General features: G+C 42.4%; 1 protein-coding gene and 1 long non-coding RNA gene across 5 annotated transcripts in view; one reads left to right on the top strand and one right to left on the bottom strand.

Annotated features, from left to right (window-relative positions):
* The window catches only part of Kcnj1 (potassium inwardly rectifying channel subfamily J member 1), a 29,560-nt gene extending 19,000 nt beyond the window's left edge, over positions 1-10,560 (top strand). For 2 of the 4 annotated variants that reach the window (XM_015499128.2, XM_048796124.1), the window contains one exon: positions 8,470-10,560. In XM_015499128.2, coding sequence (XP_015354614.1) covers positions 8,491-9,609 — 1,119 coding nt within the window. In that variant the 5' untranslated portion in view covers positions 8,470-8,490 and the 3' untranslated portion in view covers positions 9,610-10,560. Of the gene's footprint in view, positions 1-340; positions 488-6,133; positions 6,357-8,469 lie in introns of those variants that run through there. The other 2 variants (XM_048796123.1, XM_015499126.2) reach the window with 2 other exon arrangements.
* Positions 1-26,022, bottom strand: part of LOC125614034 — a 51,813-nt gene extending 25,791 nt beyond the window's left edge. The window contains exon 1 of the long non-coding RNA XR_007344670.1: positions 24,993-26,022. This is a non-coding gene — a long non-coding RNA (uncharacterized LOC125614034). The remainder of the gene's footprint in view (positions 1-24,992) is intronic.
* Positions 26,023-27,708: the final 1,686 nt, after the last annotated feature.

Here is a 27,708-nt window from a genome sequence, read left to right as displayed (position 1 = left end):
AGCCATCATTTCTGAGGCATAGCAAGCAGATGCTAATAAATGTACGCCTTCTTTCCACATTGTTTACCAACTATGTGGAGTATGCCATAGGGCCTAAAAGCAAAGACTTCTCCGTCAGGTGGATCCAGATTCTTCTAATTCTTGATTTTTTGGGCCTTTTGTTTTGTGACCTTGGGCAAGTTGCTTATCTTCTCTGAGCCTCAGTTTCCAGACTCTTAGAATTACTCTGAGATCTGAATATGATACTGCATGTCAGAGATTTCATACCGGTGCCTGGGCAACTCTTTCAGGGCCCAGAATGTCACTACTAAAGAAGGGCACTATTTGCCTTGTGCTCTAGGGGTCGCTGTTCACACAGAATGCAGCTGTGCAACCCCTGGAGCTGGCAACAGGATACTGACACCGGGAGACTTTTCTCAGTCCTGCTCTTTCCAGTCATTCGTTTTGAGCTATGCACCTCCACTTTTTCCTTGTCTTACTGGAAAAAGTAAGTAACTCTGGCACGGTCCACTCACACCCAAGAAAACAACGTTTCCCCTATGGTAACATGCCATGCTCTATTAAGTTTAAGAATAATTCTTAAAAAATCTCTGGAGAAGCCAAGTGCCTTCAACTGTGCAACTTTCTCTTGTTCCTTAGGGCTCTCTCACTTTCCTGCCACCCTCCTCAGCCCCCATGGCTGTACTACTCTCTTTAAAACTCAGAAGGAGGCAAAGACAGTGTCCCCTTTCTGTCCTTCTTTGCATAGTTGTGCCATGCTAGCATTTTCAAAAGAAGCAATTATGAAAAACAATAGAAAATGACATTGGAAAGGCACACAGAATAAATGTTCAGCTTCCAAAGCATTATTTTCTGACTCTATATAAAATACACACTGTCACCAAAGATGAGTAAGTTCTCTGGGACACTGTCCCTGGGTCTAGCTTTGCCAGATCTCAGACTGGATGGATAGAAACATCACAGCTCCCAGGGTTTCCCACTGGGACCCATGAAGAGGTATAGCTTTTTGTAGTGAGAGTTTAATTATCTCAGGCTAAACAAGGACCCTGGTAAACAAGTTAGCTAGATGGAATTTAAAATCTGAACTTAAAGATTCTAATTTCTTTTAATGACTTTTTGTATTTAGCTGGGTTATTTCCTTGATTCTTCACATCTTCATATTAAGTGTATATAAGCATGTATGACTTCTGGAAACAACCAAAGGGGCTGGTTCTTACCTCTTGGCTTTTATTATCTCTTAGTTCCACTTCTTATTTTTTTATTTTTATTTTATTTCTTTGGTACCAACGATTGAAGCCAAGGGTGCTTAACCACTGAACCATATTCCCAGATGTTTTTTTTATTTTATTTTATTTAAAGACAAGGTCTCAATGAGTTGCTTAGGGTCTTGCTAAGGGCTGGCTTTGAACTTGTAACCCTCCTGCTTCAGCCTCCCAAGCCACTGGGATGGCTAGCATGTGCCACTGTGCTGGGCCGCTCCTCTTCTTTTGTTATATGCTTATGACCTTTTGTATTGCCAAGGTCCTACAGTCAGTGATCACAGAAACACCCTGTATTTGGGCAAATTGGGCTTTTAGAAGCTAGTGAGAACATGTGCCATGAACATCCTTAGGAGTCTCACCAAGGTTTAAGTAGAATTTATGTTTGATTTAGGTGACTTGGGCAAGGTCTAAGGAAGCAACAGAGTGCTTTGGATTAAGTGCTGTCAGGAACTGGGGGGTAATTCTTTAGATACGATAATAAATCTTATTATCCAGAAGGAAAGAGAATTGGCATGTTCTGGGTAAAGATGCATCAATCACTCAAACTAGCCAGTACAGGGGGATTTGGGGTTGTTTTGTGGTTTGAACAACAGTCATGTTTTTGTCTGTGTTCGAACAAGATTACAGAGAGGGCTTGTTTTCATCCTGATCCATCATGGTCAGAGTGGTCTTGCCTGATGCTGATGTTTGTGAAGTTGTCTGACTTCAATATGAGAACAGCAAGATCTTGTCTTGAGTGTCAGCCCAGCTCCCAGATGGCAGCGGCAGCCGTCTTCTTTTCACTTCTTCTCTTCTTCTCTGAGCACATGTATGGCTACTGATTCAGGTCAAACCGGAGTTAATGCCTATGGCAAAAGAGGAACAGCATCGTCCCTGGGTACCATGCCTCTGTTTAGCTTTGCCAAGGATATTCTCTCCCTCTGTCTCAGTCCTACCTTTCCAAGATAAGGCTTCCACCTGGATTACAGACAAATCCTTTATTAAAACATGTGTGCAATTCTTAGGTCTTCTGTTCCATACTGGGAAGTGGACCGGCCCAATTCACAGACATATTGTGTGGTCAGAACCTTAGTTGCCCTCTCTTGAAAGCCTTTTTTCCTTTTTGCTGTGGTCTCCCATACAGCCCATTTCACTTTGCGTGATCAATCCAAGGTGGCTGTGGAGTTAGTGCCAACTGTTTAAACTTCTGTACTAATTTAAATTTGTGAAGCACTAATAACAATTGCCATTATTTATTGCATATTGCAATGTTCCAGGAACTTTATGGATACCATTGCATTTAAATCACACTGTGACTTTTGCAAGTCTATTATTAGAGCCATTTCACAGGTGAGGAAACTGAGGCTGAGAAAAGATAAGTGGCTTGCTCAGGTCACCTGGCCATTAAATAGCAGAGATAGGGTTCAAGTCCATGTCCCTGCTTACCTAACCTGGAGCTCCTTACACTCTGCCATGCTACCTCTGGTTGTTATCTGTGCTGGGAACATTCCTGGCCCAGGTCTCTTCATTTCTCATGATGCTCCATGCACAATATACCAAGTTTTCCAGATCATGCCACTAAGACCAGCTGTCCCTGGAGATATCTACAGGACACAGAGTGCCTACAAGATCGCCAACACCATCAGACCTTGCTATTCCCTAGCTCTTGTTGCCAGCTCCTCCTCTTTACAAGGAGGGAGGAGATGGGGAAGGCCCGCACTGCATTTAGACCCCAGGTACACTGACTTCACAGCAGAGAGGTGCCAGGAGGGCACTTACCCTGAGGAAAGGTGGAGGATTCCCCCAGTGTGTTCTCCAATCCAGCCTGGAAGAGGCTAGGAGCCCAGGTACCTCTTTTTATACATAAGAGGCCAGGGAAGATTGTTTCTACCAGCCATGCCAAGGTCTATCTAAAAAGAGCCCCAGTGACCCCAAGTGAATTGCCTGAGAAAGACAGTAGAGATAACTTCTCTGGCATTCCAATCAAAAAGAAAATGCCATCCTCTGTCTACTATAGACTCTGGATGTGATAGGGGTAGTCCAGGGAGCTGGATGACTTAATGCTCCTTGATGCTCCAAATATTTGCAAATCTAGCTGGGTGACTGTGATCCAAAAGTTCAAGATGGTTTTCATAGAAAACTGGAAGTCTTCTACTATTGAAGAGGACAAGCTCTACACTCAGCCATTGGGTCCCCTCTTTGGTGGCTGCCTTCACCCTGGTGTCAGTGCTTTCAGCAAACCTGTTGTGTTGCAATTATTAAACTACTTCTCTGGGAACAACGTGAGAGCAGGAATTCTTATTACCTTGTTCATCTCCAAGCATAGCACCTGGTACATAGTAGACGTTCAATAAATACTGGTTAAGAAGGCAGAGATTGTACCCAGTAATCCCATTGAATGCATTGCTATGGAAGGTCCTCAGGAAATATTTGTTGATTCAATTGACTCTTGGCCTGAAACAAAGTAGTAAAATTTCACAGAAACTTGAATTACTTTTGCACCACGGTTGCCAAGGGACTACACAAAATCATTTGACGTCTGCTTTCAGACCACATAGCTCAGATTTCCTACCTCTAACATAAAATTTTGACCCTCAGAAATGTCCTGAAGTTAACTAAGGTTGTGTATGAGCTGTGAGAGGTTTAGCTAAAAGGAAGATATAGTCCTTTTTTGTTCATTTTTATAGAAAAATAATAGCCTTTGTAATTCTAAGTCAGAGGTAATAAAAGCAGCGCCTGGGTTTCCCACCCACTCTCTGATACAGTGGCTGCTAAGCATTCTGGGAGTGGAAAGGTAGCAGTGTAATAAGTGCTATAAGAAATCCCCAATTCACAAGGGCTTGTTCCCAGGTAGATGCCTGCAAACAGCAACAGCAACAACAGCCAGCCCTAGGTTCTTCACATTTTAGCCATGAGCATCAACTATTGGTACCTCACTTAAAATAAAGAGGGTTTAGTGGATGTTGCTTGCAAATGAAGCATGTGTTTTTATGGAGACAAGGAGATTCAGGAGAAAGATATGTTAGTTTTCAAGAATTCGAAAGGTCTGAAACAGGATGCTTCAGGCTTATTTAGAATTATGAATTGTCCCTAGAGCACAGCTAGATGGGTGTTCTTTACCCCAGTCTCTCCTGTACATCTGCAACAAAAATATAACAAATGACTCTGGAGCGCTGAGTGACTAGACCCTTACCAGCCCAATGTCTCACAACGCCCCTGGCACTCTAATGACATGTTTTCCTGGAACTTCTTTCAGCTTCTTTGTGCTTGTTTTCTCCTGTCACTCCTGCCTGAGCCAGATACACAGTTAAATTCAGAGTGACTATTGCCATGCATGGGAATGCCTCTCCCAGAATATCTGTATTAGAGAGGGAGCCCTTTGGCTTCTAAGCAATCTGTGTGACAGCAAACTCCTCATTTTTGTACATTGATTAATGTATTCATCAGCGTTCAATAGATATTTATGGAGTTCTGCTACGTGTGACTTCTAACACATCTTCAGGCCTTGGGCTTGGTGTTATTGCTCTGCCTCTCAAAACTGATGGTCTTCGGAGTGCTCCCACTGTTACATATCATGGCGACATCACTCTTCATTTGGGTGTTTATGGGCTTATCTGCACTCCCGCCCCCTACTCACCAGGGAGCTGCATAAAGACAAGGATTGTGTCTGGTAGACTGCCTTTGTAATGACTAGCACAATGGCTGGCACACATAGTCACATCAAAATATCATTATTGAACAACAATGGATAAATATATGCATACATAAGTACAGTGAGTTTGCTGCCAGTTGAAATGTTTTCTCAGAGGCCAGATTTGCAGTTAAGAGGGATCTTGTAGAGAAGTTGTGCTTTTTGGTATTATACAAACCACATTGCGTTGTGATTGCTGATGCACTAAGCTCACTTCCCCATTTGTGAGTTCCTTGAGAACAGGAAGAGTTCTGTCATTGAAACCCTACAGAATAAGCACACAATCAATGTTTGAGAAGTGTACAAAAAGTCTGTTTTCTGAGCATGAACTATTTACACAACAAGAATGCTGGAGCATTAGAGAAAATGTGGGAATAGTGTAATCCACTTGTTTTGTAGGCTACCAAGAATACCTTGATAAATATTAGCTGATGTGCAACCCTTTGCTTGCTATTTAGATTTACTGCTTTCAATAGAAAGGAACCTAAAAACTGGCATGTTATACAATCCAGATACCAGGGACGATTTCTAATCACCCCGTAGTTCATAAAATACACATTGGCTCGGTCTGTGGTTGGATTAAATGCCATTGTTTAGGCAGAGTAGGATATGTGCAATAATAGGTCTGCTGAGTGAATGGCGGGTTTGGTTAGTGGATGAATTTATCCTGTGTCCTTGCATTTAGTACAATTCTTTTCACTCTTTGAACAAATAAACCAACAGCATTGCTAATCCAGTACATATAAAAAGCACCTTTGGTAAATGCCAGTTTTTCCAGAATAAACCCAACAATAAAGATTACTTTTAAATCTCAGTTTCTTACATAACAGTGGCTCTTGTATAGAGAGATTAACACGGTATCTTGTTTCTTCCTGGTGTGATCTTACTTTCATCTTGTGAATATGTCCCTGTTTATGTCTGTATATTCACCTGTATCTTTGTGAATTCTTGGAAAAATTCAGTATCTCAGCACGTTTCAGAGACTAAATAGGCTAGAAGAATGATGATAGTTAATTGTTTCAGGCCAGAAGTTACTTGGCACGACTTGGGAGAATGGCAGGAGAGCAATGGAGCACGGCAAAGGAGAGGTGGGCAGTCCACGCCTGCTGCCCAGGGACCTTAACTGGTGGTTTGTCATGTCTTAGCATGACGGTATTTCAAACCATGTGAGTTTGAAAAAATATATATACCCAGCTCAGGGCTTGGTCTGTGAACAATCACCTGCCTTGATTTAAAGCACACAACTCTACTATTGAACCAAATGTTTTGAAGCTAATTAGCCTCAGACTCCGGGCTAAAACCTAAGATAAATTAGGCTGGGTCTAAAAAGAAATCAACTTGCACAGAGACCAGTTCTCAACACCACCACTTCCTTGCCTGTAGCAACCATGGATGCTTCGGGTCGGAATTTGTTTAGCATGCTGGTAAGTGCAGATCGTCTGGGGAAAGCTTTACAGATTGGTTGCTTTTGTTTCACTTCTTTATAAGTCCAGGCAAATGATGTTTTATTATTAATAGACTCATGGAAACCCAAACTTATGAAAGAGGTGAATCAGAAGGTACTTTACAGAAATATTCTTAACCCTTGAAAGTGAAATGAATCTCATGGAAGTTGATGGAGAAAGGTGTGGGGGAAGAAAAACTCAGAAGCTAGTGTTTCAGGGGTCAGCTCTGAAGTTATAAGGAATGCCAAAGAGAATGTGGATTCCATTGACAAATGTTACTTTTAGAATTATTGAAGGTGAGATCTGCTCTATAAAGAACTTTGTAAACAGTATGAGCTTCCATGCACCTGGGAGAGGGAGTCAGTCCCTAGAGGGGGCAGGTCAGGTTAAAAGATGCCTGTGCAAAGCAAGGAGAGTGACTAGGGAAGGAGACTATTTTCCCAGCTAAGTGCCTCACCTGGGACCATCCCCTAATCCTCTTTGGGGACTTGAGGTCAGGAAGGGTTGGGCTGGGGCCCTCTGAATGTGTGAAGGTTTGTTTGCTTTCTTGGTAGCCCTTTCTTGTTTATATCTTTAGAACCTGTCCTTTACATTTCAAATCACACCGTGGTTTTCTTTTTACCACTCCTACTTGGTGTTGGCTTCTTGTGTATTTACCTGAGCTAGGGCCATGAACAAGACATTGTGGAATATCACTTTTGTTTAAAAGGTATCATTAAGTCGGTTTCGCTTCCTAGTTTTTATGAATAAATACACTTTTGAAGGGGGATTTTGAGATCTATTTTAAAAACATATTTGCATTTATTGAAAAATACCATGAAGACATTGCTAACCACAGTAGGCACACCTTGATTTTCTTTGGTGTAGGGGAAGAGGTAGTCTAGTGTTTGTGACCTCTAATTTTCACCATTGTTGCTGTTTGGGGAAAAGTTCCTTCACCATTTTACTGTAAAATGGAAGTCACATAAAAATGTTATCCAAAAGAAACCATTGGAGCAGATAGTATTTTGGAAAGCTTAATGCATTCACTAAATTATTCCATTTATTTTGATGGAATAAATAACAAGTGCTCACAAACTGTGGTAGCAGCTGGGCTCTAGGAATGAATTAAACATGGGTTCTACCTTTATAGAGTATTATTTAAATCAGTGTTCACTGGTCCTGCAAATCTGCAACAGGGAAGGAAATGTGAGATATTGATAATTGCCCTCCTATTATTCCTTCTGGATGTCTTGGCAAACCATGGAGAGAGAGAGAGAAGGAACAGGATTGAGATCATCTGGTGGGCTCTGAGCTTTATTCTAAATTGTACTGATCATTAAAAAAAAAAAAGAAATTTGACCCACACTGTACTTGGCTTAAAGTATTTTAAGGTAATATAAGTTCAGTATAGAAAATTTTATAACTGAGACACACTGTGGTACACGTTTCCTCATAACCTTGTCCTATCCTGCCACTGGTTAGCTATATGACTTTGGATAAGTCATTTAAATGTTCTGAGTCTCAGTTCCCTCATTTATTTGATAAATGAGAGAGCAGAATTGGATCAGGATTTCTCTTGATGTATGAGTCCCAGGACAAGTAGTGTTCAAGACAATGCAGGCAGCATATTGATGAGCATTTCTTTTTTTCTTTGTGTATCACAAAAATATAAATACTGCTTCAAGCTTATAATTTCATAGAAATTATAGCTTAGCAGAAGGCTAAATTAAAGAAAAGGGGAAGGTAATATGAAGAATTATATCAAATAAATAAAAGTACAGGTCATAATTGGTCATTACAACCAATCATGACCAAACATTTTTAAAGTGTGTGACTTACTGAGGTCCAGAAATACTTAAACATATGATCCCTTCCTTTCTATCGGCCCATAATTAATTTTATATTTAAGTAATATGGTTTTCCTATGAAAAATTTCTATTGGAAACAGTATTGCAGTATCCAGAATAAACTTGTATCCAGCTTGCTCAAATGACCAGTAAACCAGACCGTTCTGAATGATCTTTTCATGCACTTGTCTTTATGTGAGTCAGTCAGTCAACTGCTGCTTCAGATGTAATCTTATTTTTGTTTCCCTCTGTTGTGTTTTCAGATCAAATTTTTGACAGAAAGGATGTTCAAACATCTTCGGAAGTGGTTTGTCACTCATTTTTTTGTACATTCTCGGCAGAGGTCAAGGCTAGTTTCCAAGGATGGAAGGTGCAACATAGAGTTTGGCAATGTGGATGTGCAGTCAAGGTTTATATTCTTTGTGGACATCTGGACAACTGTGCTTGACCTCAAGTGGAGATACAAAATGACTGTTTTCATCACAGCCTTCTTGGGGAGTTGGTTCCTCTTTGGTCTCCTGTGGTATGTGGTAGCTTACGTTCACAAAGACCTCCCAGAGTTCCATCCTTCTGACAATCACACCCCCTGTGTGGAGAACATTAATGGCATGACCTCAGCTTTTCTGTTTTCTCTGGAAACTCAAGTGACCATTGGATATGGATTCAGGTGTGTGACAGAACAATGTGCCACTGCCATTTTTCTGCTTATCTTCCAATCTATTCTTGGAGTTATCATCAACTCTTTCATGTGTGGTGCCATCTTAGCCAAGATCTCCAGACCCAAAAAGCGTGCCAAGACCATTACCTTCAGCAAGAATGCAGTGATCAGCAAGCGGGGTGGGAAGCTTTGCCTCTTAATCCGAGTGGCTAATCTTAGAAAGAGCCTCCTTATTGGAAGTCACATATATGGCAAGCTTCTGAAGACCACAGTCACTCCTGAAGGGGAGACCATTATTTTGGATCAGATCAATATCAACTTTGTAGTCGATGCTGGCAATGAAAATTTATTCTTCATTTCCCCATTGACAATTTACCACGTCATTGATCACAACAGCCCTTTCTTCCACATGGCAGCAGAAACTCTTTCCCAGCAGGACTTTGAATTAGTGGTATTTTTAGATGGTACAGTGGAATCAACCAGTGCCACCTGCCAAGTCCGGACATCCTATGTCCCAGAGGAGGTGCTTTGGGGCTACCGTTTTGTTCCCATAGTATCCAAGACCAAGGAAGGGAAATACCGAGTGGACTTCCATAACTTTAGCAAGACAGTGGAAGTGGAGACCCCTCATTGTGCCATGTGCCTTTACAATGAGAGAGATGCTAGAAGCAGGATGAAGAAAGGCTATGACAACCCCAACTTCATATTGTCAGAAGTCGATGAGACAGATGACACCAAAATGTAGCAGTGGCTTTTTAACGGGGGTAAAGCGAAGTCTTCTAGATATCTAGTGACTATAAGTATTACAACGTAATCAACAGTTTAGGGGTATGAAAGACCCTTCAAAGTCTACCAGCACAAGGACACTTGAGCCTCATAACTGTGATCCTACAAATCACAAAGCTCTACAAGTCTATTGTATTAGCACACATGGTGCATTTATATTAATCTGGCATATGGAAGCCAGATAGGAGCTCATTTGGAATCTTGAATATGATTATTTGAGGTTATGCAATGTTGATGGGAACAGGCCAAATCATCAAAAGTCTTAAGGACAGATCAAAAGTGATACTTTTTAAAGTTTCTTTGAAGAAGTTAGGAGCTTTAGATAGGATCAGGGAGCAACCATATTTTCATTTTGATTTTACTAAGGAGAAAAAATGTCACTTTCATTTTAACATGGACTTTTGTCACTGGAAAAAAATTGTCTTTGGAGTCTGGGGGAGATGAAATAACCAATCAATGACAATAAGAAGAGACTGCTACACAATGAATGATTTGAAGCTCTAACCTTCTTGAACTCTGGTTGTTGGAGACTTCGTCTGAATCTTGGTCATACTTATTTCAGGAGAGGCGAGGAAGGCATAGTCCAAGGACTCTGCAGGGACCAAACTTGCTTTGCCTTATGGCCTATCCAGATGCTGAGGCCCCCACTGAACTTTGGCCCAAATGATATCATGCAGTATGTTTAGACAGAGGCTAATAATAATATACTCAAGAATCTCAGTGAACATTTTCTTGCTAAACAGAATGTTTGATATTGACCTTTAGGGAGAGGTTTTAATATGAATGTCTTGTTCAGTTTTCCACATGCATTATTTTGAATGTATCCTGGAAAAAATGGAACTTGAAGCTGCTTAGGAATCAAAATGTTTTCAGTGCATTGATTAATATATTAAATTTCTGAAACTGCTCAGGCACTGTCCAAAAGTGTCCATTAATATGTATTAACTATGATGGGAAAACTGACGATAATACTCTTGCCAGGGATGGACTTTCTCCTGGAAGGGGTGGGACTGGTAGGAGGAAGGCAAATAGGATACATTTGTTGTCTTGACTCTCCAAGAGTAAATGAGTTTGGCTGTAGACACACCCCTTCCGGTACAGCTCCATCAAATCTCTCCAGTGTGAGTCTTGGCACATGTAGGGGCAGCTGCCAGCAGTTGTCAGTAGCGACGGCTTTATTTTTCCAGGCCTGGGGTTGAGATTGTACAAATCTATATACACACACTTTAGTCCTTCTAACCCAGACCAGAGGGAATTCTGATGGCCTTGGATTGTGCACCTTCTCTGTGGCCATGGCCATGGACACAACTGGCTCACAGGAGATTACTCTGTGCCTGTGAATACTTTAATATCATAATTTAATTTGCTGGGAAAGATAATAGAAATCAGATATCCCAAACTTGAAGAAGCTGCAATTCTCCGCTGGCCCATTGACATGAGGTTTTGTGACTCTGTGGCTCTTTGGCTCTTTATAGAATGGAAGGGTAATGTATTGATTCAGTCATTCACAACAGAGCATGCTCCTCTGGTCTGTTCTGCTGGTTGGTAACATGCTTGGGGACAGCTGGAAGTGAATGCTCAGAAGCAATCCATTCCCTTTGGTTGTTAAGAGAGCTTAAAGAATCCAACAGGAATCTTTGTGATTGGCTTTTGTTTCTGGGTTTGTCTACTTCCCCAAATTCCTTTATTAGGATTAAGACACCCTGCAATTGGAGACCTCTTTTTAATACAAATTTTCATTGAACATCTAACAACCATTAAAATATACCCAATAAAACCCTTAGGAAATGGGATGTGGGCACATAACTTTAGATAGTTCTAGGGGAAGTTGGAACCCTCCAAAAGCATAGGAAACTGTGGTAAGCTGAGGCAGAAAAATCACAAGTTTGAGGCCAGCCTCAACAATTTAGCAGGACTCTTAGCAAGGAGAGAAAGAGAGAGGGAGAGGGGTGGGGGGGAGAGAGAAAGAGAGAGAGAGAGAGAGAGAGAGAGAGAGAGAGAGAGAGAGGAAGAAGAGAAAGAAGAAGAAGAAAAGGAGAGGAGGAGGAGGAGGAGGAGGAGGAGAGAGGAGGAGGGTGGTGGTGGGAGGAGGACAGGAGAGGAGAGGGAAAGAAAGAGAAGAGAAAAGAAACCAACTGGGCATTTTGAAAGGGAGTTAAGAAGAACATATGTGCGTGTGTGAAGGGTGGCTCAGTGAATAAAGAAAATAAATGGGAAGCAGATATCATCAGGAAACCAAATTTCTTACAGGTTAATGCCACTGCTAAAGGTAGGGGTTTTATTCCAATGTAGTGACATTTTTCCCAGTAGAACCTGACCACATCAATATTCATGTTGTTACAGGTGTGCCATATTATTATATTTGCTGACTTCTCCATTTCAAAAGCAATTCTATATTAATTTACATTAAGAAAAGGTACATTCTACAATATATTATACTGAAAGTTTTCCTTGGTACGATTCCCCTTGAATTGCCTAATTTATCTCTGTTGTTTTAGGGATTTTGACTTAAGAGACACCTAACCCAGTTTAACCTTCCTGGTCAAGGACCAATATTTAGAGTGAAGATCTGAGAGACTGCTGCTAATAAGAGAAAAAAAGAGAAGATCCTAAGTGGCCAGTCAAATCAAGGAAGTGATATGATTACTGTATTTCCATCACTAAAAGGTGTGACACAGGACCTTAAGAAAAGCTTCCCAAGTAGATGGTAGGGACAATTGCGGAGGCATCTTCCTTGGAGAGTTTTCATAAAACCAGAGATGGGTCTCCAACAGGATGCTGCAGTGAATAGCATGGAGAATCTTTCCTCCTCTAGAAACAGTAGGGAAGCCTCTGATGGAAAAGAATGCAAATGAACGCCTGGTCCCGCCCCTGGGCCGTTGCTGTCTGCCATTACAGGAAGTGTGTGTCAATCAAAGCTTGACAGGGGAGATAGAACATTTTATTTTGGAAGCCAGAAGTTTGAGAACAATGACTGGAATTTCCTCTTTCTGTCCGGCAAGGGCTGTTTGTCATTGGGGAGATAAAAGTCCAGGGGTAGGGAATAAAGGTTATCGGGAACTGCGCAACACAGAGGCATGTTGGGGGGCGCGGTGGGAGGAGGGGTTATGGAGGAAATCTATTTCAATGCCTGTCATTAAGTTTCCATTAAAAGAACATTCAGTTAGGAATTCAAAAATAATTTAATCTCCCTAGCCAGATGCACCCAGCTGGGCTCCTTGGAGCTGAGCCCTGTAGAGAGGGAGATCTGCACACCCGCTGAAGGGGCTGGGAGCTGGTATGCATCTCCATCCAGCGCATCCCTGACTGCTTTGAATGTTCTAGAAGACACAAGGATCATTCAGGCGAGTGGACTTGTGCCATGGTACCAGAAAAATTTAATATAAGGGTATTTGCCAAGCTTTTTCTATGTCTGAGGCTGTCTTTTAAGCATTTTATGTACACTAACTCATTTAATTTTCACAACAATCCTACGAGGTCATTAGTAGTATTAGACCTATTTTTCACATGAGTCAGATGAAATAAGGAACTTGTCTAGAGTCATGAACTAGCAAATGGCAGGGCTGGGACTCAAATCCATGTTGGTCTGTCTTCAAAGCCCAAGTGTTTAAAATCACTTGTCTATGTCTTAAAATGAATTGCCCTCTGAGAAGACTCACTGACGCCATCAGATATTTACTAGAAACCCACTGTTGGTGCATGGTCTTACACTTTAGCGAAAACACTCATTGCTTAGCACAGGTTAGATCCCCTGTTCAGGGCTTAATAAGCACCAATAGAATTACATGTTCTAGGAGAACGTGGTGTTTTTCCAGGGATTTTAGGTAACCTGTCTAGTGTGTCTCCAGAAGTATCATGGGCATCCTGAAGATTTGCCTATCCTGTTGGTACAAACTATCTTCTCAATACTATACACACACACACACACGTGTATATATAGTACAATATTCTCTCTATATTATATATACTACATATATGTCAGTAGTGTATATATATATATATATATACACACACACACACACACACACACACACACATCACTATTTCACTCTCTAAGGTGGAGACAGTTATTATTCCTATTCTGATAAATGGAGAAACGGAGCCTCAACTATCCTTGCAGAACAGGGTCTGTGTTTTCTATTCAATTCTATATTCCTAGCACCAGCACACTTACTGACAAGTCAACAAACATTTTTGAATAAATAATTTTCGAGAACGTACATGGCTGATTGTAGATTTGAACCTAGATCTGTCCAAAGACCTTTTGATCAAGCTACAATATTTTCTAGCTGAGGGGCTTTGATAGGGGTCTTAACTTCATTGAATCTCAGTTTCCTTTTTTATAAAATGGAATTTTAAAATATAGTTGAGGAAAGATGAGTAAAATGATAGATGTACCTGCTCTTGGTAGAAAGTAAAGGGCAAATGAAGAGCCCACACAGGGCAGGAGCAATAGTGTTGAACCCCAGGGGGATGCAGGGAAGGCACTGGCCCACAGACAGGGCAGACCCATGAGGCAGGGCTCTACCAGAGATCAGAGGAGGCCTCGAGGAACAGGTGAGAGCACCCAGAGGCCCATCTGAGATGGGATGGGGCGAGAACTGGGGGCACTGGAGTAGGATCATGGTCCTTGGACTTCATTGCAAACCAACAGATGTTTGTATGGAGCTCCCTGTGAGTCACGCACTGTGGATACCATGATGAGGGAGTAGGGATCATGCTCACTGGAAGGAAGGATCCTGGGCCTTAACCAGCCTGGAGGACCAGAGCTAAATTGCAGAATTGTTGGTTGTGGAGAAAGTCACTCCTTTGCCTTATGTAATAATGCTTATGGTTTAAAAAATTATATTGGCCCTACTGTTAACAATAAATCTATTATTAGTTATAGTTTTAAAATTATTTAAGCTTTAAAACAGTTTACCCTGCTAGGGATGAACAATCAACAAACTGATTTGAAGTCACTCGTAGTTATTCTCTCAGTGTCAGTATGTAGCAGCTTGATACGGATTCAGGTTCATTTGCTTTAGTTTCTTTATAATTGCTGGATTGCTTATTGTTTTCCTTTTGTGATTTAACTGTTTTCTTATAAAATTATGAAAAAACTCTCCAGGATTTCAAAGTGATAGAAGAGAGTTTAGAAATCTCACTTCTGTTCTGCCCTATGCTCATTTCTCTTCTCCTAATGTAAAGCTAATCATTCTTACTAGATGTAGCCTACTACTGTTCATTTTTTAAAGTTTTTATTTTTAATTGATAAATAATAATTGTATATATTTAAAGGGTACAATGTAATGTTGTGATACATGTATGTACTGTGGAATGATCTAATTAGTCTAAATTGCATGTCCATCACCTCCAATATTAATAATTTTTTGATGGTGAGAACACTTAAAATTCTCTTTTAGCTATTTATACAACACATAATTCCTTGCTGTAGTCACTGTACTGTGCAATAGATCATGAGGTGGTCTTTTTTTGAAAAAATATAAGCAATACATATGAATTTACATTTCATTCTGTACAATGGGTAGGGTCCAGAAGCACTGTCTTGCCTTTTTTTTTTTTTCACTTAATACCCTAATCTGCAGATCATCATGTGAGGATAGTTGCTGAGAACATCTACATCGGTGGGATCCATCCCCCCCTTTTCCCTTCATTGTTGCTTTCATAGTAACTGCTAGAATCTTGCTCTGGAGGCCTGGACCTACTTGCTTGATCTTGAGAGATCGTGGACATGCCTTGCATTCATTACAGCCTGCTCCCTTTGTGGGGTCCCTGCAGTGTTCACTCTCCCTGCCCAGCCCAGTAATGAGCAGGCCCTTGGGGCCAAAGTTCCCACAGCAAGTCAATCTTCCTGGGACTAGCAGCTATTCAAGAATCAAAACTTCCAGAATTCTGGTTGGTTAGAAAGTCAGAACAGGTGTCCTCAAGATAGACATCCCCACTCCAGTACATGGTCTAGGGAGGCTACAGTGAAGGTGATTCAATTCCCAGGGAATTCTGAGTAAACACCTTTTGATTAGGGTCTATGAACCCTTGGGGATTTGGGGGTCATGAGGCCTCCCATTGTATACAAAATTTCATGCATAAGTACATTAAAATTAATAAAATTAGTGAATAAATGCTAAAAATGAAATATGAAAACATTGCTGAGTGAGGCAGAGGCAGGGAAAGGTGTCTGAAGGAGGTGACACCTGATCTGAGCTTACAGAATGGATAAGATTTGAAATAGGGAAAGGTAAGGGTAGCGGGGTGAATAACCAGGTGGCCAGATGTCCCAGACTAACAGAACCACAGGGTATAAATATGCATGGAGTTCTGAGAAATGATATGCAGATTGGTGTGACCACAGCATGGGAGGGAATTAGAGTCAGTGGAGCTCTAGAGGGAATTATAGGATCGGTCAACAGACATTTGGGGTCAGGCAGATATGAGTTTGAGTCATGGCTCAGTCAGTCAACCACTGGAGTCCTTGAGGGAGTGATGACATGATTATATGTGTATATTAGGAGTACAACGCTGGCATGAGGGAAAGTTTGGAGACAGAATCTAACTTTCTAGGGAGTTAGGGAAATGCCATTCCCATTTTCAGGAAGGGAAACTGAGGCTCAGAGACCATATGAGTTGCCCAGCTCACAAAGCTATGCGAAGGGAAGCAGGAGTGGTACCCCAGGGCTTCTGTCTTCCAGTTAGTGCAGTGCTCCTTTCTGCACCTCTCCCTTTCTTGGGGATACCCACAGACTTTGCACCTGGGGTCACTGATCCTGAAGGAAAGCTCACCTGAACAGCAGGGACCAGGAGAGCAGGTAAATCCATAGCACAGAGAAGGCACCATGTCTTTGAGCTGTTTCCTTGGAGGATTCAGGCCACCTGCATCCACCTTTGCACATGGCATCCAAGGAGCCTGAGAACCCTCACTGCAAGTCAGAGGCTTGTCTCCATGGTCACAGTGGTGCCTTCTGGACTGCAAGTAGAGCTCAGAGACCACAATCATCCCCGTGGCTCAGTTTCTACATCACTGGTCATGGCCAGGTGCAACGTGAACCTATGGTGACCTTGGAGGAAAATTCCTAATGAAAACATGAAGGGTAAAAAAAATGCAGGCAAGAAAGGAACAGAGATTGAAGGCACAGTGTGATGGTCAGGGGCTCTGAAGACAAGAGGACTTAGTGCAGACCCCAGCTTTCCCATTTACTGATCACATTATCTTGAACAAGTTCTTAGCCTTTCTAAACATTTTATCCCCATGTGATAACAATAATACCTACTTCAAAGGGTTACTGTAAGCATGATAGTGTGAAATAACAAGAAAAGCACTTAGAGGAAGGAGAGGAAAGGGAACCTCCCCAGGGTCAGTCATAAGCTTTATATCATTGTGCTTCATATAGGCTCCCAACAAGCAGTTTGAGTGACAATGTTGAGGTGAGAATTTCAGTGATGACAGGCAAAGACTGGTATTGAGGTGTGTCCTCAGTGTGCTCTTGCTACCCCTGCCCTAAAACTCACCATTTCTCACTTTTAGATTTCTCCCTAACTTTTATTCCAAGCCTTAATCATAACCAGAGACAAAATAGCTCACCTTCCTCCCATTGCTGCTTCAGTTTCTTCTGTGGATGTGCAGAATCCTAGAGGCTTAGCAGTGAAGGAGACTTAGGCAAACCCTGATCCTATCCCATTGTTTTACAAGTGGAGGAACTAAGGGCCTTATCAGGTGGCAAAAGTTTTGACTCCTAGTCCTACCTGTGCTTCTGACATTGACATTCCCCTGAGTGTCTGGGAAGCAGGGACAGGTAGGGTGGGTTATTGAACTAACTGGAGGGAAAGGGAAAAGAAGGGGAGCCTACCTCTGGTCAATCATAAGCAAGTCTGCACTTTGTTGGGGAGGTGCACCTTTGACCAGCAGGTGGTGCTACATACCTCCAGATCCTTATAGTGAAACTCATCTGGTTGAAAAATTGATTGCCTGCAAGGATTAAGTGGAGTGGAGAGATGGGTGGCCCTTACCCAGAAAGCTTTTCAGTGGCCATTGTAATGTTTACAATATTTAACAGAGAGATAAAATATCCACTCCTCTCATTGTCATTGGGCTGATAAAATGAAAGATTTCAGAAAACTGAATTGTGATATAAATATATAAGTTTACAACTCTCTAAGGATTCAATGAAGAGAATATTGTTTTCATGTATTAAGAGTCTATGATATTCTATGTGATTTACATTTTCCTTACAATAAAGCTGAAATAATATTGTTATTTTTCCATCTTATAAAAATGAAAACAGTGGTCCAGGGTGTTTAAGATACTAATCCCAGTGTCTAAGCGTGGCTAGTCAGGAAGAGCAGGTATGTATCATTTAGATAGAGTATATTAAGGGCAAGATACTCTTTTAAGTGTTTTACAAATATTTATTCATTCCATCCTCATAATATCTATCAGAGGCAGAACAAGAAAGTAGCATGAGTACAGGTCAAGCTGTGTCAAAACTCATGAGTTTTACTCCAAAACAGGTCAGCTTCTGCCTTGTGGGAGCCTGAGTTCAAATCTCAACTTTTCCAGTTTCTTTCACATGAATTTGGTAAATCACTGAATCTCTCCAAGCTGTCACTTTCTCATCTGTAATATTATGGTAATGAAGCCAACCACACATCAATGTTGAAAAGATCATTCAGGAAAACATCTACAACAACACAGTGTTAGTTATAAAGCAAGATTCTATGTTAAGGAATTATTTTTATGGTAGATACCTATAGGTAATTCACATATAGATGTGCATAAGGATGTTTGTTCCAGGATTATGTGTAGTGATGAAAAACCCAAGTGTACCAAGGGAAATGAGTTAATGCAGTATGGACCATAATGGGGTAGAATGTTATGCCATTTTCAACAATTATTTAGGCACTAAGCAAAGTCCTGCGGACACACTAGAAAACAGGGGTTTTATATTCTAGGGGAAACATAATTGTTGAAGGGAAGTCATGGCACAACTTCAAGTCTGGAAGTCTGGAAACAACTTCAAGGTGAAGCTGAAGCCTAGGAAAGAATTGGTTAAGTGATGGAGGGGTTAGGAGAGAAAGGCAAAGGTCAAGGGAGCAGGGTGCTCCTGGAAAAGGAAACATGTGTCCCGTATTTTAAAAGCATGGAGTGTGTGCATGCCTGTGTCCCAAGTGCTCTGGAGGATGAGACTGGAGCATCACTTGAATCCATGAGTTTAAGACCAGCCTGGGCAACACTGCAGGATCCTTGCTCAAGGAAAAAAAGAAAAGAAAGAAAGAAAAAGAAATGTCAAATTAAAGAAAAATGAACCAAAAATTATAAACATTTGAACTTAAAATTGTTATATTTAAGCACGAAATAGTTTTTCAAACATAATTACTTTGTTACATTTGTCACATTTTATTTTCTAATATGTCCCTAGGACTTTGTTTAGTGTCCAAATATTTGTATGTGTATAAGTGCATATATATCTACACATATGTAAATACAGACACACAGACTCAGAACTAACCACAAACTCATTGATTCAAAATTAAGTGTATTTTGAGAGCCTAAGGTTCTGGAGACTGCTAAGGTCAGTAGGATACAGCTGTGAAGAAGACAGTCTAGGGTCCCACATGGACTTACTTCCTAGAGGAGGGACACAGAAAATAAGTAAACATGTGCTAATTTATTAATTATTTTTTATTGTCATCTGTTATTATTAAGGTAATTTCAAATAGTGACATATGCCATGAAAAAATTACAAAGGGTGATGGGTTCAGAATGACCCAATGGGAGGGAGCTTCAAAGACATTGGAGGAGAGCATTGTAGGCCAAGGTACCATCTCAATCTTTGGGACACATCAACATCATATGGGAGCTTCAAAAAAATACTGGTGCTTGCCGACCCTTGTCCCCAGATTCTGATGTAATTGTTAGGGTTACAACCTGGGTATTGAGATCTCCACAGGAATTTTCACAGCCCCTGGCCACTCTAATGTACAGGGATCTTGGGAACCACTGATCTAGCAACTGCAAGAGATTCACAATGATAAATCAACTTTGAAGGGTGGCAAAATGGTCCTTTTAAGGATCATTTTCTAATATTCTGAATTTTATACATTCCAAATCATGGAGATATATATATATATATATATATATATATATATATATATATATATATTAAAATGTAAGTTACTGATGGTACTTTGGGATATCTGGAGAATGAAATTACTATCTAGACCTGGACTAGACCTAGGAAATTTGAATTCTAGCTGCTAATTCTATGACTTGGAGTACCAAATGAGGAAGAACCAAAAGTGGCCAAAACAGCAACTTGATTCTATGCAAGGCAATGTCTCTAAATAATAACCATCTCTAAACTCCCAGAGTTTTGGAGGATCTTATCTTTCCATTTTTAACTAGCTTCCATGTGAACTCAGTTTTTATTGTTTGGTTATGTAGGTTCTGAATAAAACAAAGAAAGGTGAGCTCTATCTTTCTCTGTCCCATTTCACTCAGCATACCCCTGTTCTGCTCCCTACACCCGTCACAACATCCCCATGTCTCTGAGGTCCTGGTTAGAATCACCTAAAGACAGCTAGAAAAAGGTGGGGAGAGCCCTGGATCTGGCCCCTCTCCTGGCTCTGTCTCTAAGGTGCTGTGTCATTTCATTTTTTGTGGGCCTCTGAGAAGGGTGCAAGAAGTTTATAAGAGTCCACTGAGGGCATCTTTTTCCCAATTCTGCACCCTGAATTGTTGCATTGGTACTCTGAAATCTACAGTGGTAGAAATATTTACATCCTGGAAATCAGCAAGCACTATCAGGCCCTCCACCTTTGTTCCCTCCAAGAACTGATTGTAAACATGTGTAAGAACACCCCTGAGCATGTCTGTCAGGCAATGTTCTGCCCACAATCACCTGAGAACCCTTGTTTCGAATGCAGAATTGTTGAGCCCCTCTGCAGACCTCTGGAATCAGAATCTTTAGGTGCCCTAGAAGAATCTTCAGGTGGAACCCATGGATCACATGTCCTTTTAGGTCATTTCTAGCTCTAAAAGTAACTGCTTATGGTTGCCATCTGATGTGTTCTAAGGCTGGTGACAGTGGCTGCTACTATTATCTACAACTGAGCCATCCCTTCCTTCCGAACTTGGGCACTACTCTGCTAAGCCTGCTGACATTCCTGCCTTGACAGGGTACTTCCCACTATCCTGGGTGTTAAGTCACCCTCATTCTGGGGTGGTAGGGCCCTGTATCTAGCTGCTCCTCCCTGGCCAGTGATTCTGTGGCTTGGAGGAAACAGGGTAGCCAGGGTTTCCTTTTTGAAGTAACTTCCCAGGGGAAAGTTGACAAGCACACAGTGTCATGAGGAGCCTACAGTGTCCTTTGTTCTCTTCTGACTACTGGAAATTTGTCCTGGCTCTACAGGAGCTGGCCTGGGACATGCTGCCACGTCATATTTAATAGTAGATCTTGCTATGATTTAGGGAGGAGAGAAAATTGCTGCCAGAGAGAGGCAGAGATGTTTTCAAGTAGACTACATTGTCCTTAAATTCTCCTTTAAAACATTTCATATATTGGCAGCAAATAGATTAGCTTGATGGCCAATACCAGGAATGTCTTCTCTGGCTGTGCAAGAGGGGCCTGGGGTAGAAAGGAGTTTGTAATTTGTAGATAAGCAGGGTCAGTACCAGATCTGTAATACAAGGTCTCAGTGGCTGTGGAATTCTTTCTCCATCCTGTTCCTGCCTCAAGTTGCTCTGTTCTTTGGTGATCCCACCTTGACAGGAATGATCTACTCCATTTTTCTTTCTTAGGTGGTTTCCCGACTCTGTTATTTCTAACTGCAGCAGCTTTTCCACTATTTTCCTAAATCTCAGAATTAAGCCTTTCTTGCTTCCTATGTCCCATACCGTTTGCAGCCTCCAGTCCTCCACCATTGACATTGATCAAGACCCTCTGGCTACCTGTGGGGCTCCCCAAGGTCTCTTCCATATGCTGGTTATGCCCCCACACTCTAGTCTCCTAAACTAACAGAGAAGGGAACCCCTCCACTCTCTCCATGAGTCCCCCTCAGCCCCAAACTATCCACCACCAGCTCTTGAGAGGTGAGGTAGGAATCTGGAGAAGAAAATGGAGACTTTTCAGAGTCTCTTGGAGAACAGCCAGTGGGAACCCTGGGGCGCGTCTCAGAGGGGAATGTCTGCTTGCCCTGGGTGGGGAGAGGCAAAGAGAACGGAGGAGAGGGGACCCCAGCAAGGGTCATTTTCAGCTTCCTTCTGAACCCACTCCCACATCTCACTCCAATTAATATCATCTTTTCAAGAAAACTACATTAGCTGCCAGGTCACGTGACTCCAGTATAGGGGAGGGACCCATTGCCAAGCTAGACTCCTTCAGTCCTAGCCAGTACACCCCCCACCCCCGCCCCCGCGTCGCCTGGTGGTGTGCACTGCTCTGCACCACTTGGAGGCTCCGTACCCTGGACGGCGTCTCGCAGCTGCCCTACTGCATCTCCACGCCAGGATTTGAGCCAGGCTGCGCCCTGGAGCTGCCCCTGTACCCCCACGCCAAGCCCCGCGCCCCTGGGTGCCGGCGGCGGCCGGGCGGGCCGCGGGACTGAGCCCGAGCCGGCTCCGGCTGTCTGCGCGCGGTGCTCCAAGGCAGCGGGGGTGAATGGACGGCATCCAGCCCGGCCGGCAAACTTGAAAATAAAAATAAAACAGAGGGAAAAGAAATAAATAATAAAGAGCGCGCCAGAAAGCCAAAGAAAATACAATTCCAAGCTCTAAGCAGGCTTCGAGCCTGCAGCCGGCCGTGGGCTGCGAGCCTTTGGCATCGGAGCCAGCGGGGCCTTTGTGCTCCCCTCGCCCACCCCCCGCGCGTTTCTGTCCTAATTGAAGAAACACAATCCGGGGTTTGCGCAGCGACGCGCCCCGCGGCAGCCTGGGGGCCAGAAAGGGCCGCTGGCTGCTGGCGCTGCGCGGAGACCGCCCCCGCCCCGCACAGGGACCAGCTTGTTCTTTGTGCTGGCAAATATTTATTTTGGTTCAAGTGGACCCCTTTCCACAAAGACCACCTGGTTGTAATCAATAACACCTATTTTCAGATAATCTGCCGCTCTCTAGGCAGAACCCAAGGAACTCACCCAAACAGAGACCTTTTCAAAGGAAATTTTAAATGGACTGGATTCACAGAGGGCTGGAGGAGGGACCCCAGGTTGAGTAAGAGAGAGACCGCGGCCTGCTGGGGTGGTCAGGCCGAACTGGTTCGAGCCCCTGCCTAGAGGGCATTTCCATTCTGAGGATAGAGAGCTGCTTGGTAGAGAGATTGGGGGCTCCCAGGAAGCTTTTACAAAATAAAACAAACTGAAAATCTTTCTTTGGTGGGTCAAATGTTGCTGCAAAAGTAGACATCTAGAAACTCCACAGCAGCTCCCTCCTCTCTCCAAGAGAGCATCTATATCTCGAAATCACTATTTGACAGGAGGCAGAGCGGAGTGCACCTAGAGCCAGAGTTCCTCAGAGGAGCTGAAGGGCTTCTATTTTTTTCTCCAGAAGAAGGACCAATCCTTGCCCATCTCAAAGATTAGGGATGCATTTAAAAATGGATATTGGGCCAGAATGGTGGCACACACTTAAAATCCCTGCTACTCGGTAGGCTAAGGTAGGAGAATTGCAAGTTCAAGACCAGCCTCAGCAGATTAGCAAGGGCCTAAGCAATTTATCAAGACCCTTTATCAAATTAAAAACATTTTAAAAAGGGCTGGGAGATGTGGTGCAGTGGTAAAATGCCTCTGGGTTCAATCCCCAGTACAAAAAAAAAAAAAAGTGCATTGGAGATGGTAGGGCTGGGAATGTAGCTCAGTGGTAGAGTACTTGCCTATCAAGTGCCTGTGTGCAGTCATGGGTTCAGTCCCCAGCACTACCAAAAAACAAACAAACAGCACACACACACACATCCCTAACCAAAACAGCAACTCAAACAAAATGAAATTGTATGAGCTGGACTCAGTGGTGCATGCCTGTAATCCCAGAAGTCAGGAGGATGCTTGAGCCCAGGATTCAAGACTAGCCTGGGTAACATAGGGAGACACCCTCTCAAAAAAACAACTACTAAAGAGGAAGCATCTGAGTGTGTAAAGTGGGCTGGCATTGTTCTAGGTGCAAAAGTGCAGAAAGGAAGAAAAATACAAAACCCTATTCTTGTGGACATGTTTCAACAGAAAGTGATAGACAGCAGATGAACAAGTAGTTGAAATATATAGACAGTGATGTATGTACTGGAAAATGTGTGAAGATGCTCTGAAAACTGTAAGGTACTTTGTGTTTCAGATTTGGAATGGGAACAACTGAGGCAGTTTGTCTCCTGTGGATCATGTGTCAAAGAGGTAGGCTCACACAGATAGAAAAGCCTAAGGAGAGTCAGAAGGGGCTGCTAGGTCACAAAGGGTACAACCACAGGTCAGGGGCCAGAGCCTCAGAAGGCTCAACGATGAATTGAGTTGATAATGCCCACCATTTTATCGAGGCCCAGTAACAAGTTAGTATTCTTTTGTAATGTGAAATTTTCCATGAGATAAATTAAAGTTTCAGGGTGAAGCAGGGAGACTAAATAAGTTTTGTAAGCTGGCGCATAGGATGCCTTTCATAGGAGATGCTGCACTGAATATTCCGTGCATTGTTCTGACTTTGGCAGTAGAGTAACCTAGATTGGCTAGTCAGGGTGTGTGTCATACCCACAGGTCCATTTGGGAACAAACCTATGTTATTCTTTGACATGTGACTTTCCTGGCCCCAGGCAGTAGTCCCCGTACAAGAGACAGACAATTCATAGATCTCAAATAAACCCTTAGGTGCTCAGAATGAAGTGACAGTATTTAGCCAAGTAAGCTGGATTATGTCTATCAAACATTTTAGATGGGAATTATGGAAAGATTGAGGCAGGTAGTAATGGGATGAATGGCAATTGAAAAGGTGGGAGAAAGGGTCTGAGTCATGAGAAAGTGAAATTCCCTGGAATCTTTTGAATGCAAGTAGCTTTCTAGTCCTAGCTCTGAATCACTGACCTTCAAGAGTTGTTCTCTGGAGGTTCCTGTCTCCTTCATTGCCAAAGATGTTTTATAGTGATTTCTCAGTACTCCAGGAACCATATGTGGCCAGGATGACAGGCAAGGTGAATGCATATGGATGATAGGTATGTAATTTGCATAATGGTGGCTCACAGATAAAACTAATTCAGGAGATTCCCTTCTTTATCAGGCAGGGACATAAAAAATAAAACAAAACCTAACTCCTCATGTCCTAATGCTGTTTTCTTTGTCCTTGGAGATGACTAGAGAGAGGGATAGGACTGATTTACTTACTGTTTGTGAGAGTTGGGCCAGGCGAGGCTGAATTTATGTCGCTGCTCTTCATCAAGAATGTGGCTTTCTCCCTCTTATGAAATGTCCTCAGCATCCCTTCTTAGTCCTGAGCTTGCAGAAAGATTAAACATGGGCTTAGACAACCCAGAGGGGGTCGATGGCCCAGGAAAGATTATGATAAGAAAGGGGTGAGGGACAGGAAGAAGGGTGGTGTGTCGGAATTTGGGATAATTGAATTTGCTGTGCAGCCAGCAGTTTTGAGTTGGGTCATCTGCTGGATCTTTGCTCATAAATCTACCAAGACCAGGAAATTCCATGGTTAGGTCAATCTTTCCATTTTTCTCAGAGATCAGGATAGTTGTGGGATGGTTTTCACCTTCTAGAGAGGCTGTGATAGAATAACCTGCATTTTTGCCTTGAGATTGTTACATGTGTATCCTGGAAACCCAGTGCCAATGCTTTCGTCTTTGTGTCATATTTTCTCCCAGGGCAATCAGTACTTGTCCATCTGTTTTGAGTTCCCAAAATGCTGGAGATGCAAAAGGCTCCTTTGAGGGATCTACTGCATGTTAAGTTATGGGGTGGTTGCTTTAATACCAATTTCTTTCTATTGCCTTTTGCCATATGCCATGTGTAATTAACCATCTGAATAACTGATCTCTTGCAAACTAGATATTTCTTGCAAAGTAAGATTTAATCTACCTGCATGCTTTATTCAAGTGTGTGTGTGTGTGTGTGTGTGTGTGTTTTGTGGCACTTGGGAGTTTTCTAGAAACTCTGCAGATGCTCATGATATGCCTCCTGGAATCAGCCAAAGTTCCCCAACAGTAAATTACTTCTAGGAGTGCAGGTCTCCTAAGTGAGCAGGGCAGCTTGTGGGATGACTGTGTCTTTGACTATGTAGCTCATCAAGGGGATGAAAACCCCTGCTTTTCTCTCCTGTTCCTTCTTCATCCCATCTACCTTTGAGAGTTGGCTTTGAACACAAAGGGCAATTGGTTGCTCAACTGAAACCTTCTTGAAAAATTGAATCCATCGTAATTTTGGATCTCGGATTCTGATTAGGTAATCACTGAAGTTTGTAAAAATTCAGTGTAAAAGGAACAGCCTGAGAATCATCAGAAATAATCTTTTAAAGGCAGATTTAAGCTATAATCCAATTAACTTGGTTATTAGGAAATTAGTGGCAAGTCCATATTTCTTCCCTATGGGTAGTATGCGTTCTCCACATTTTAAAGTTCTCAGGGGGACGTCTGATGCAGATTGATTTGCTAATGGTCATATGTTCTATTATGATTTTTTTTAAAATGACAAATCTTTACATTATGCAGAAAAATTGCTAGATAAGTTTATGTTGTGAAAAAAGACAGAGAAAGAGCAAAGGAAGGTGAAACTGTCAAGAAAAGCTGAGGAGTCTGGGAAGTATTTCTGGAATATATGTGATGCTTGATTAAACATTTCTGAAAGCCAGGGGCTCTGGGAAATATAATAATCACTGGGGAAAGAAATACTGCATCTCCTGGGGATGCAGTTAACACCAAACATGGGCTTGGTTAAAAAAAAAAATTTCTAGCAAATTCTAACAGTAGTCTGATCTTATGCTTTGACTGCAACTTCCATGGTTTTTTATTTTCTCTGTATATCTCTGGGGGTTAACAGTAACTGAACAGAGCAGACACCTCACTCTGCCTCTCGTAGTTGCTGAGCTGTGGACCCTTTCTGTCCAGCAGGTGCAGTTTGACAAACAACAGACATGTATTGGATCCTTCTGTAAACCAGGCATGGAGCCAGACATAGTCCCTGCCCTTTGTTCCCTTATTGTCGAACGGTGGACACAGACCTTCAAACACAGATCCATCTTGGAGTCTCACATTGCTCTGTCACTGCCCTCCCTGCCTAATGATCAATTAATTTAAAATTCATGCATTCCTTACCCAGTCTCTATCTAAAATGTTAATGTTATAACCCAACATTGCTTTTCCGTATCCACCAGCCATACCTTGTTCTCTTTCTGTCTTCCCATCTCTCCCCTGGATACCTAGGACAGGATTTTAGAAATTTCGTTTTCTCCACTTGTTCCCCATTTTTAGGCAGTTCCTAACCTGTGAGCCTCTCTAGTTGGCTACTTCTCCCATCCCTTCCTCTAATTTCTTTAACTGTTCCCCAGATTCATCTTCTCAAAAGGTGTGTGTGTGTGTGTGTGTGTGTGTGTGTAAATACAGACATAGGTAAAGGTCACAAATTGATGACTCTTGTAGCAGTCCCTGTCATCATCTTCCCCTCCATTTCCTTGCCCTTCTGAAAATATTTATTCCTGGAACCATAAGTGCATCCGAGCAAGGCAAATGTCAGGATGCAGTGGGATCAGGTTCTAGTGTCAGGTGTTAGTGACCAAGCAGGGTGAAGAGAGCATGGGATAGTGTGAACTGCCGTTGGTGTCAGGGCTCCAGCACATTGAGGACGTGTCCCTATGAAGGGGCAGCCTGGCTTGGGGCGTCAAGTTGAACAGGTTGAGGGTGACATCCATACAGAGGCGCAGCCTGGGGTGGGATGAGAAAGGTGTCTGTAAGTGGGGATGCCAGGATGGCAATTTAGGGTCCAAGCTGAGAAAAGAACATGTGGCATAGGGATAGGGGTGCTGCAAGGTAAGAGACTGGCTACCTGCAGGAGGACTGATGTGAAAGTGCATAGGTAGCTAAATGAACACAGTTTTTCT

Source organism: Marmota marmota, unplaced genomic scaffold (assembly GCF_001458135.2).
Source record: "Marmota marmota marmota unplaced genomic scaffold, marMar, whole genome shotgun sequence".
NCBI lineage: Eukaryota > Metazoa > Chordata > Mammalia > Rodentia > Sciuridae > Marmota > Marmota marmota.
This window is presented reverse-complemented; position numbering and strand designations above follow the sequence as displayed.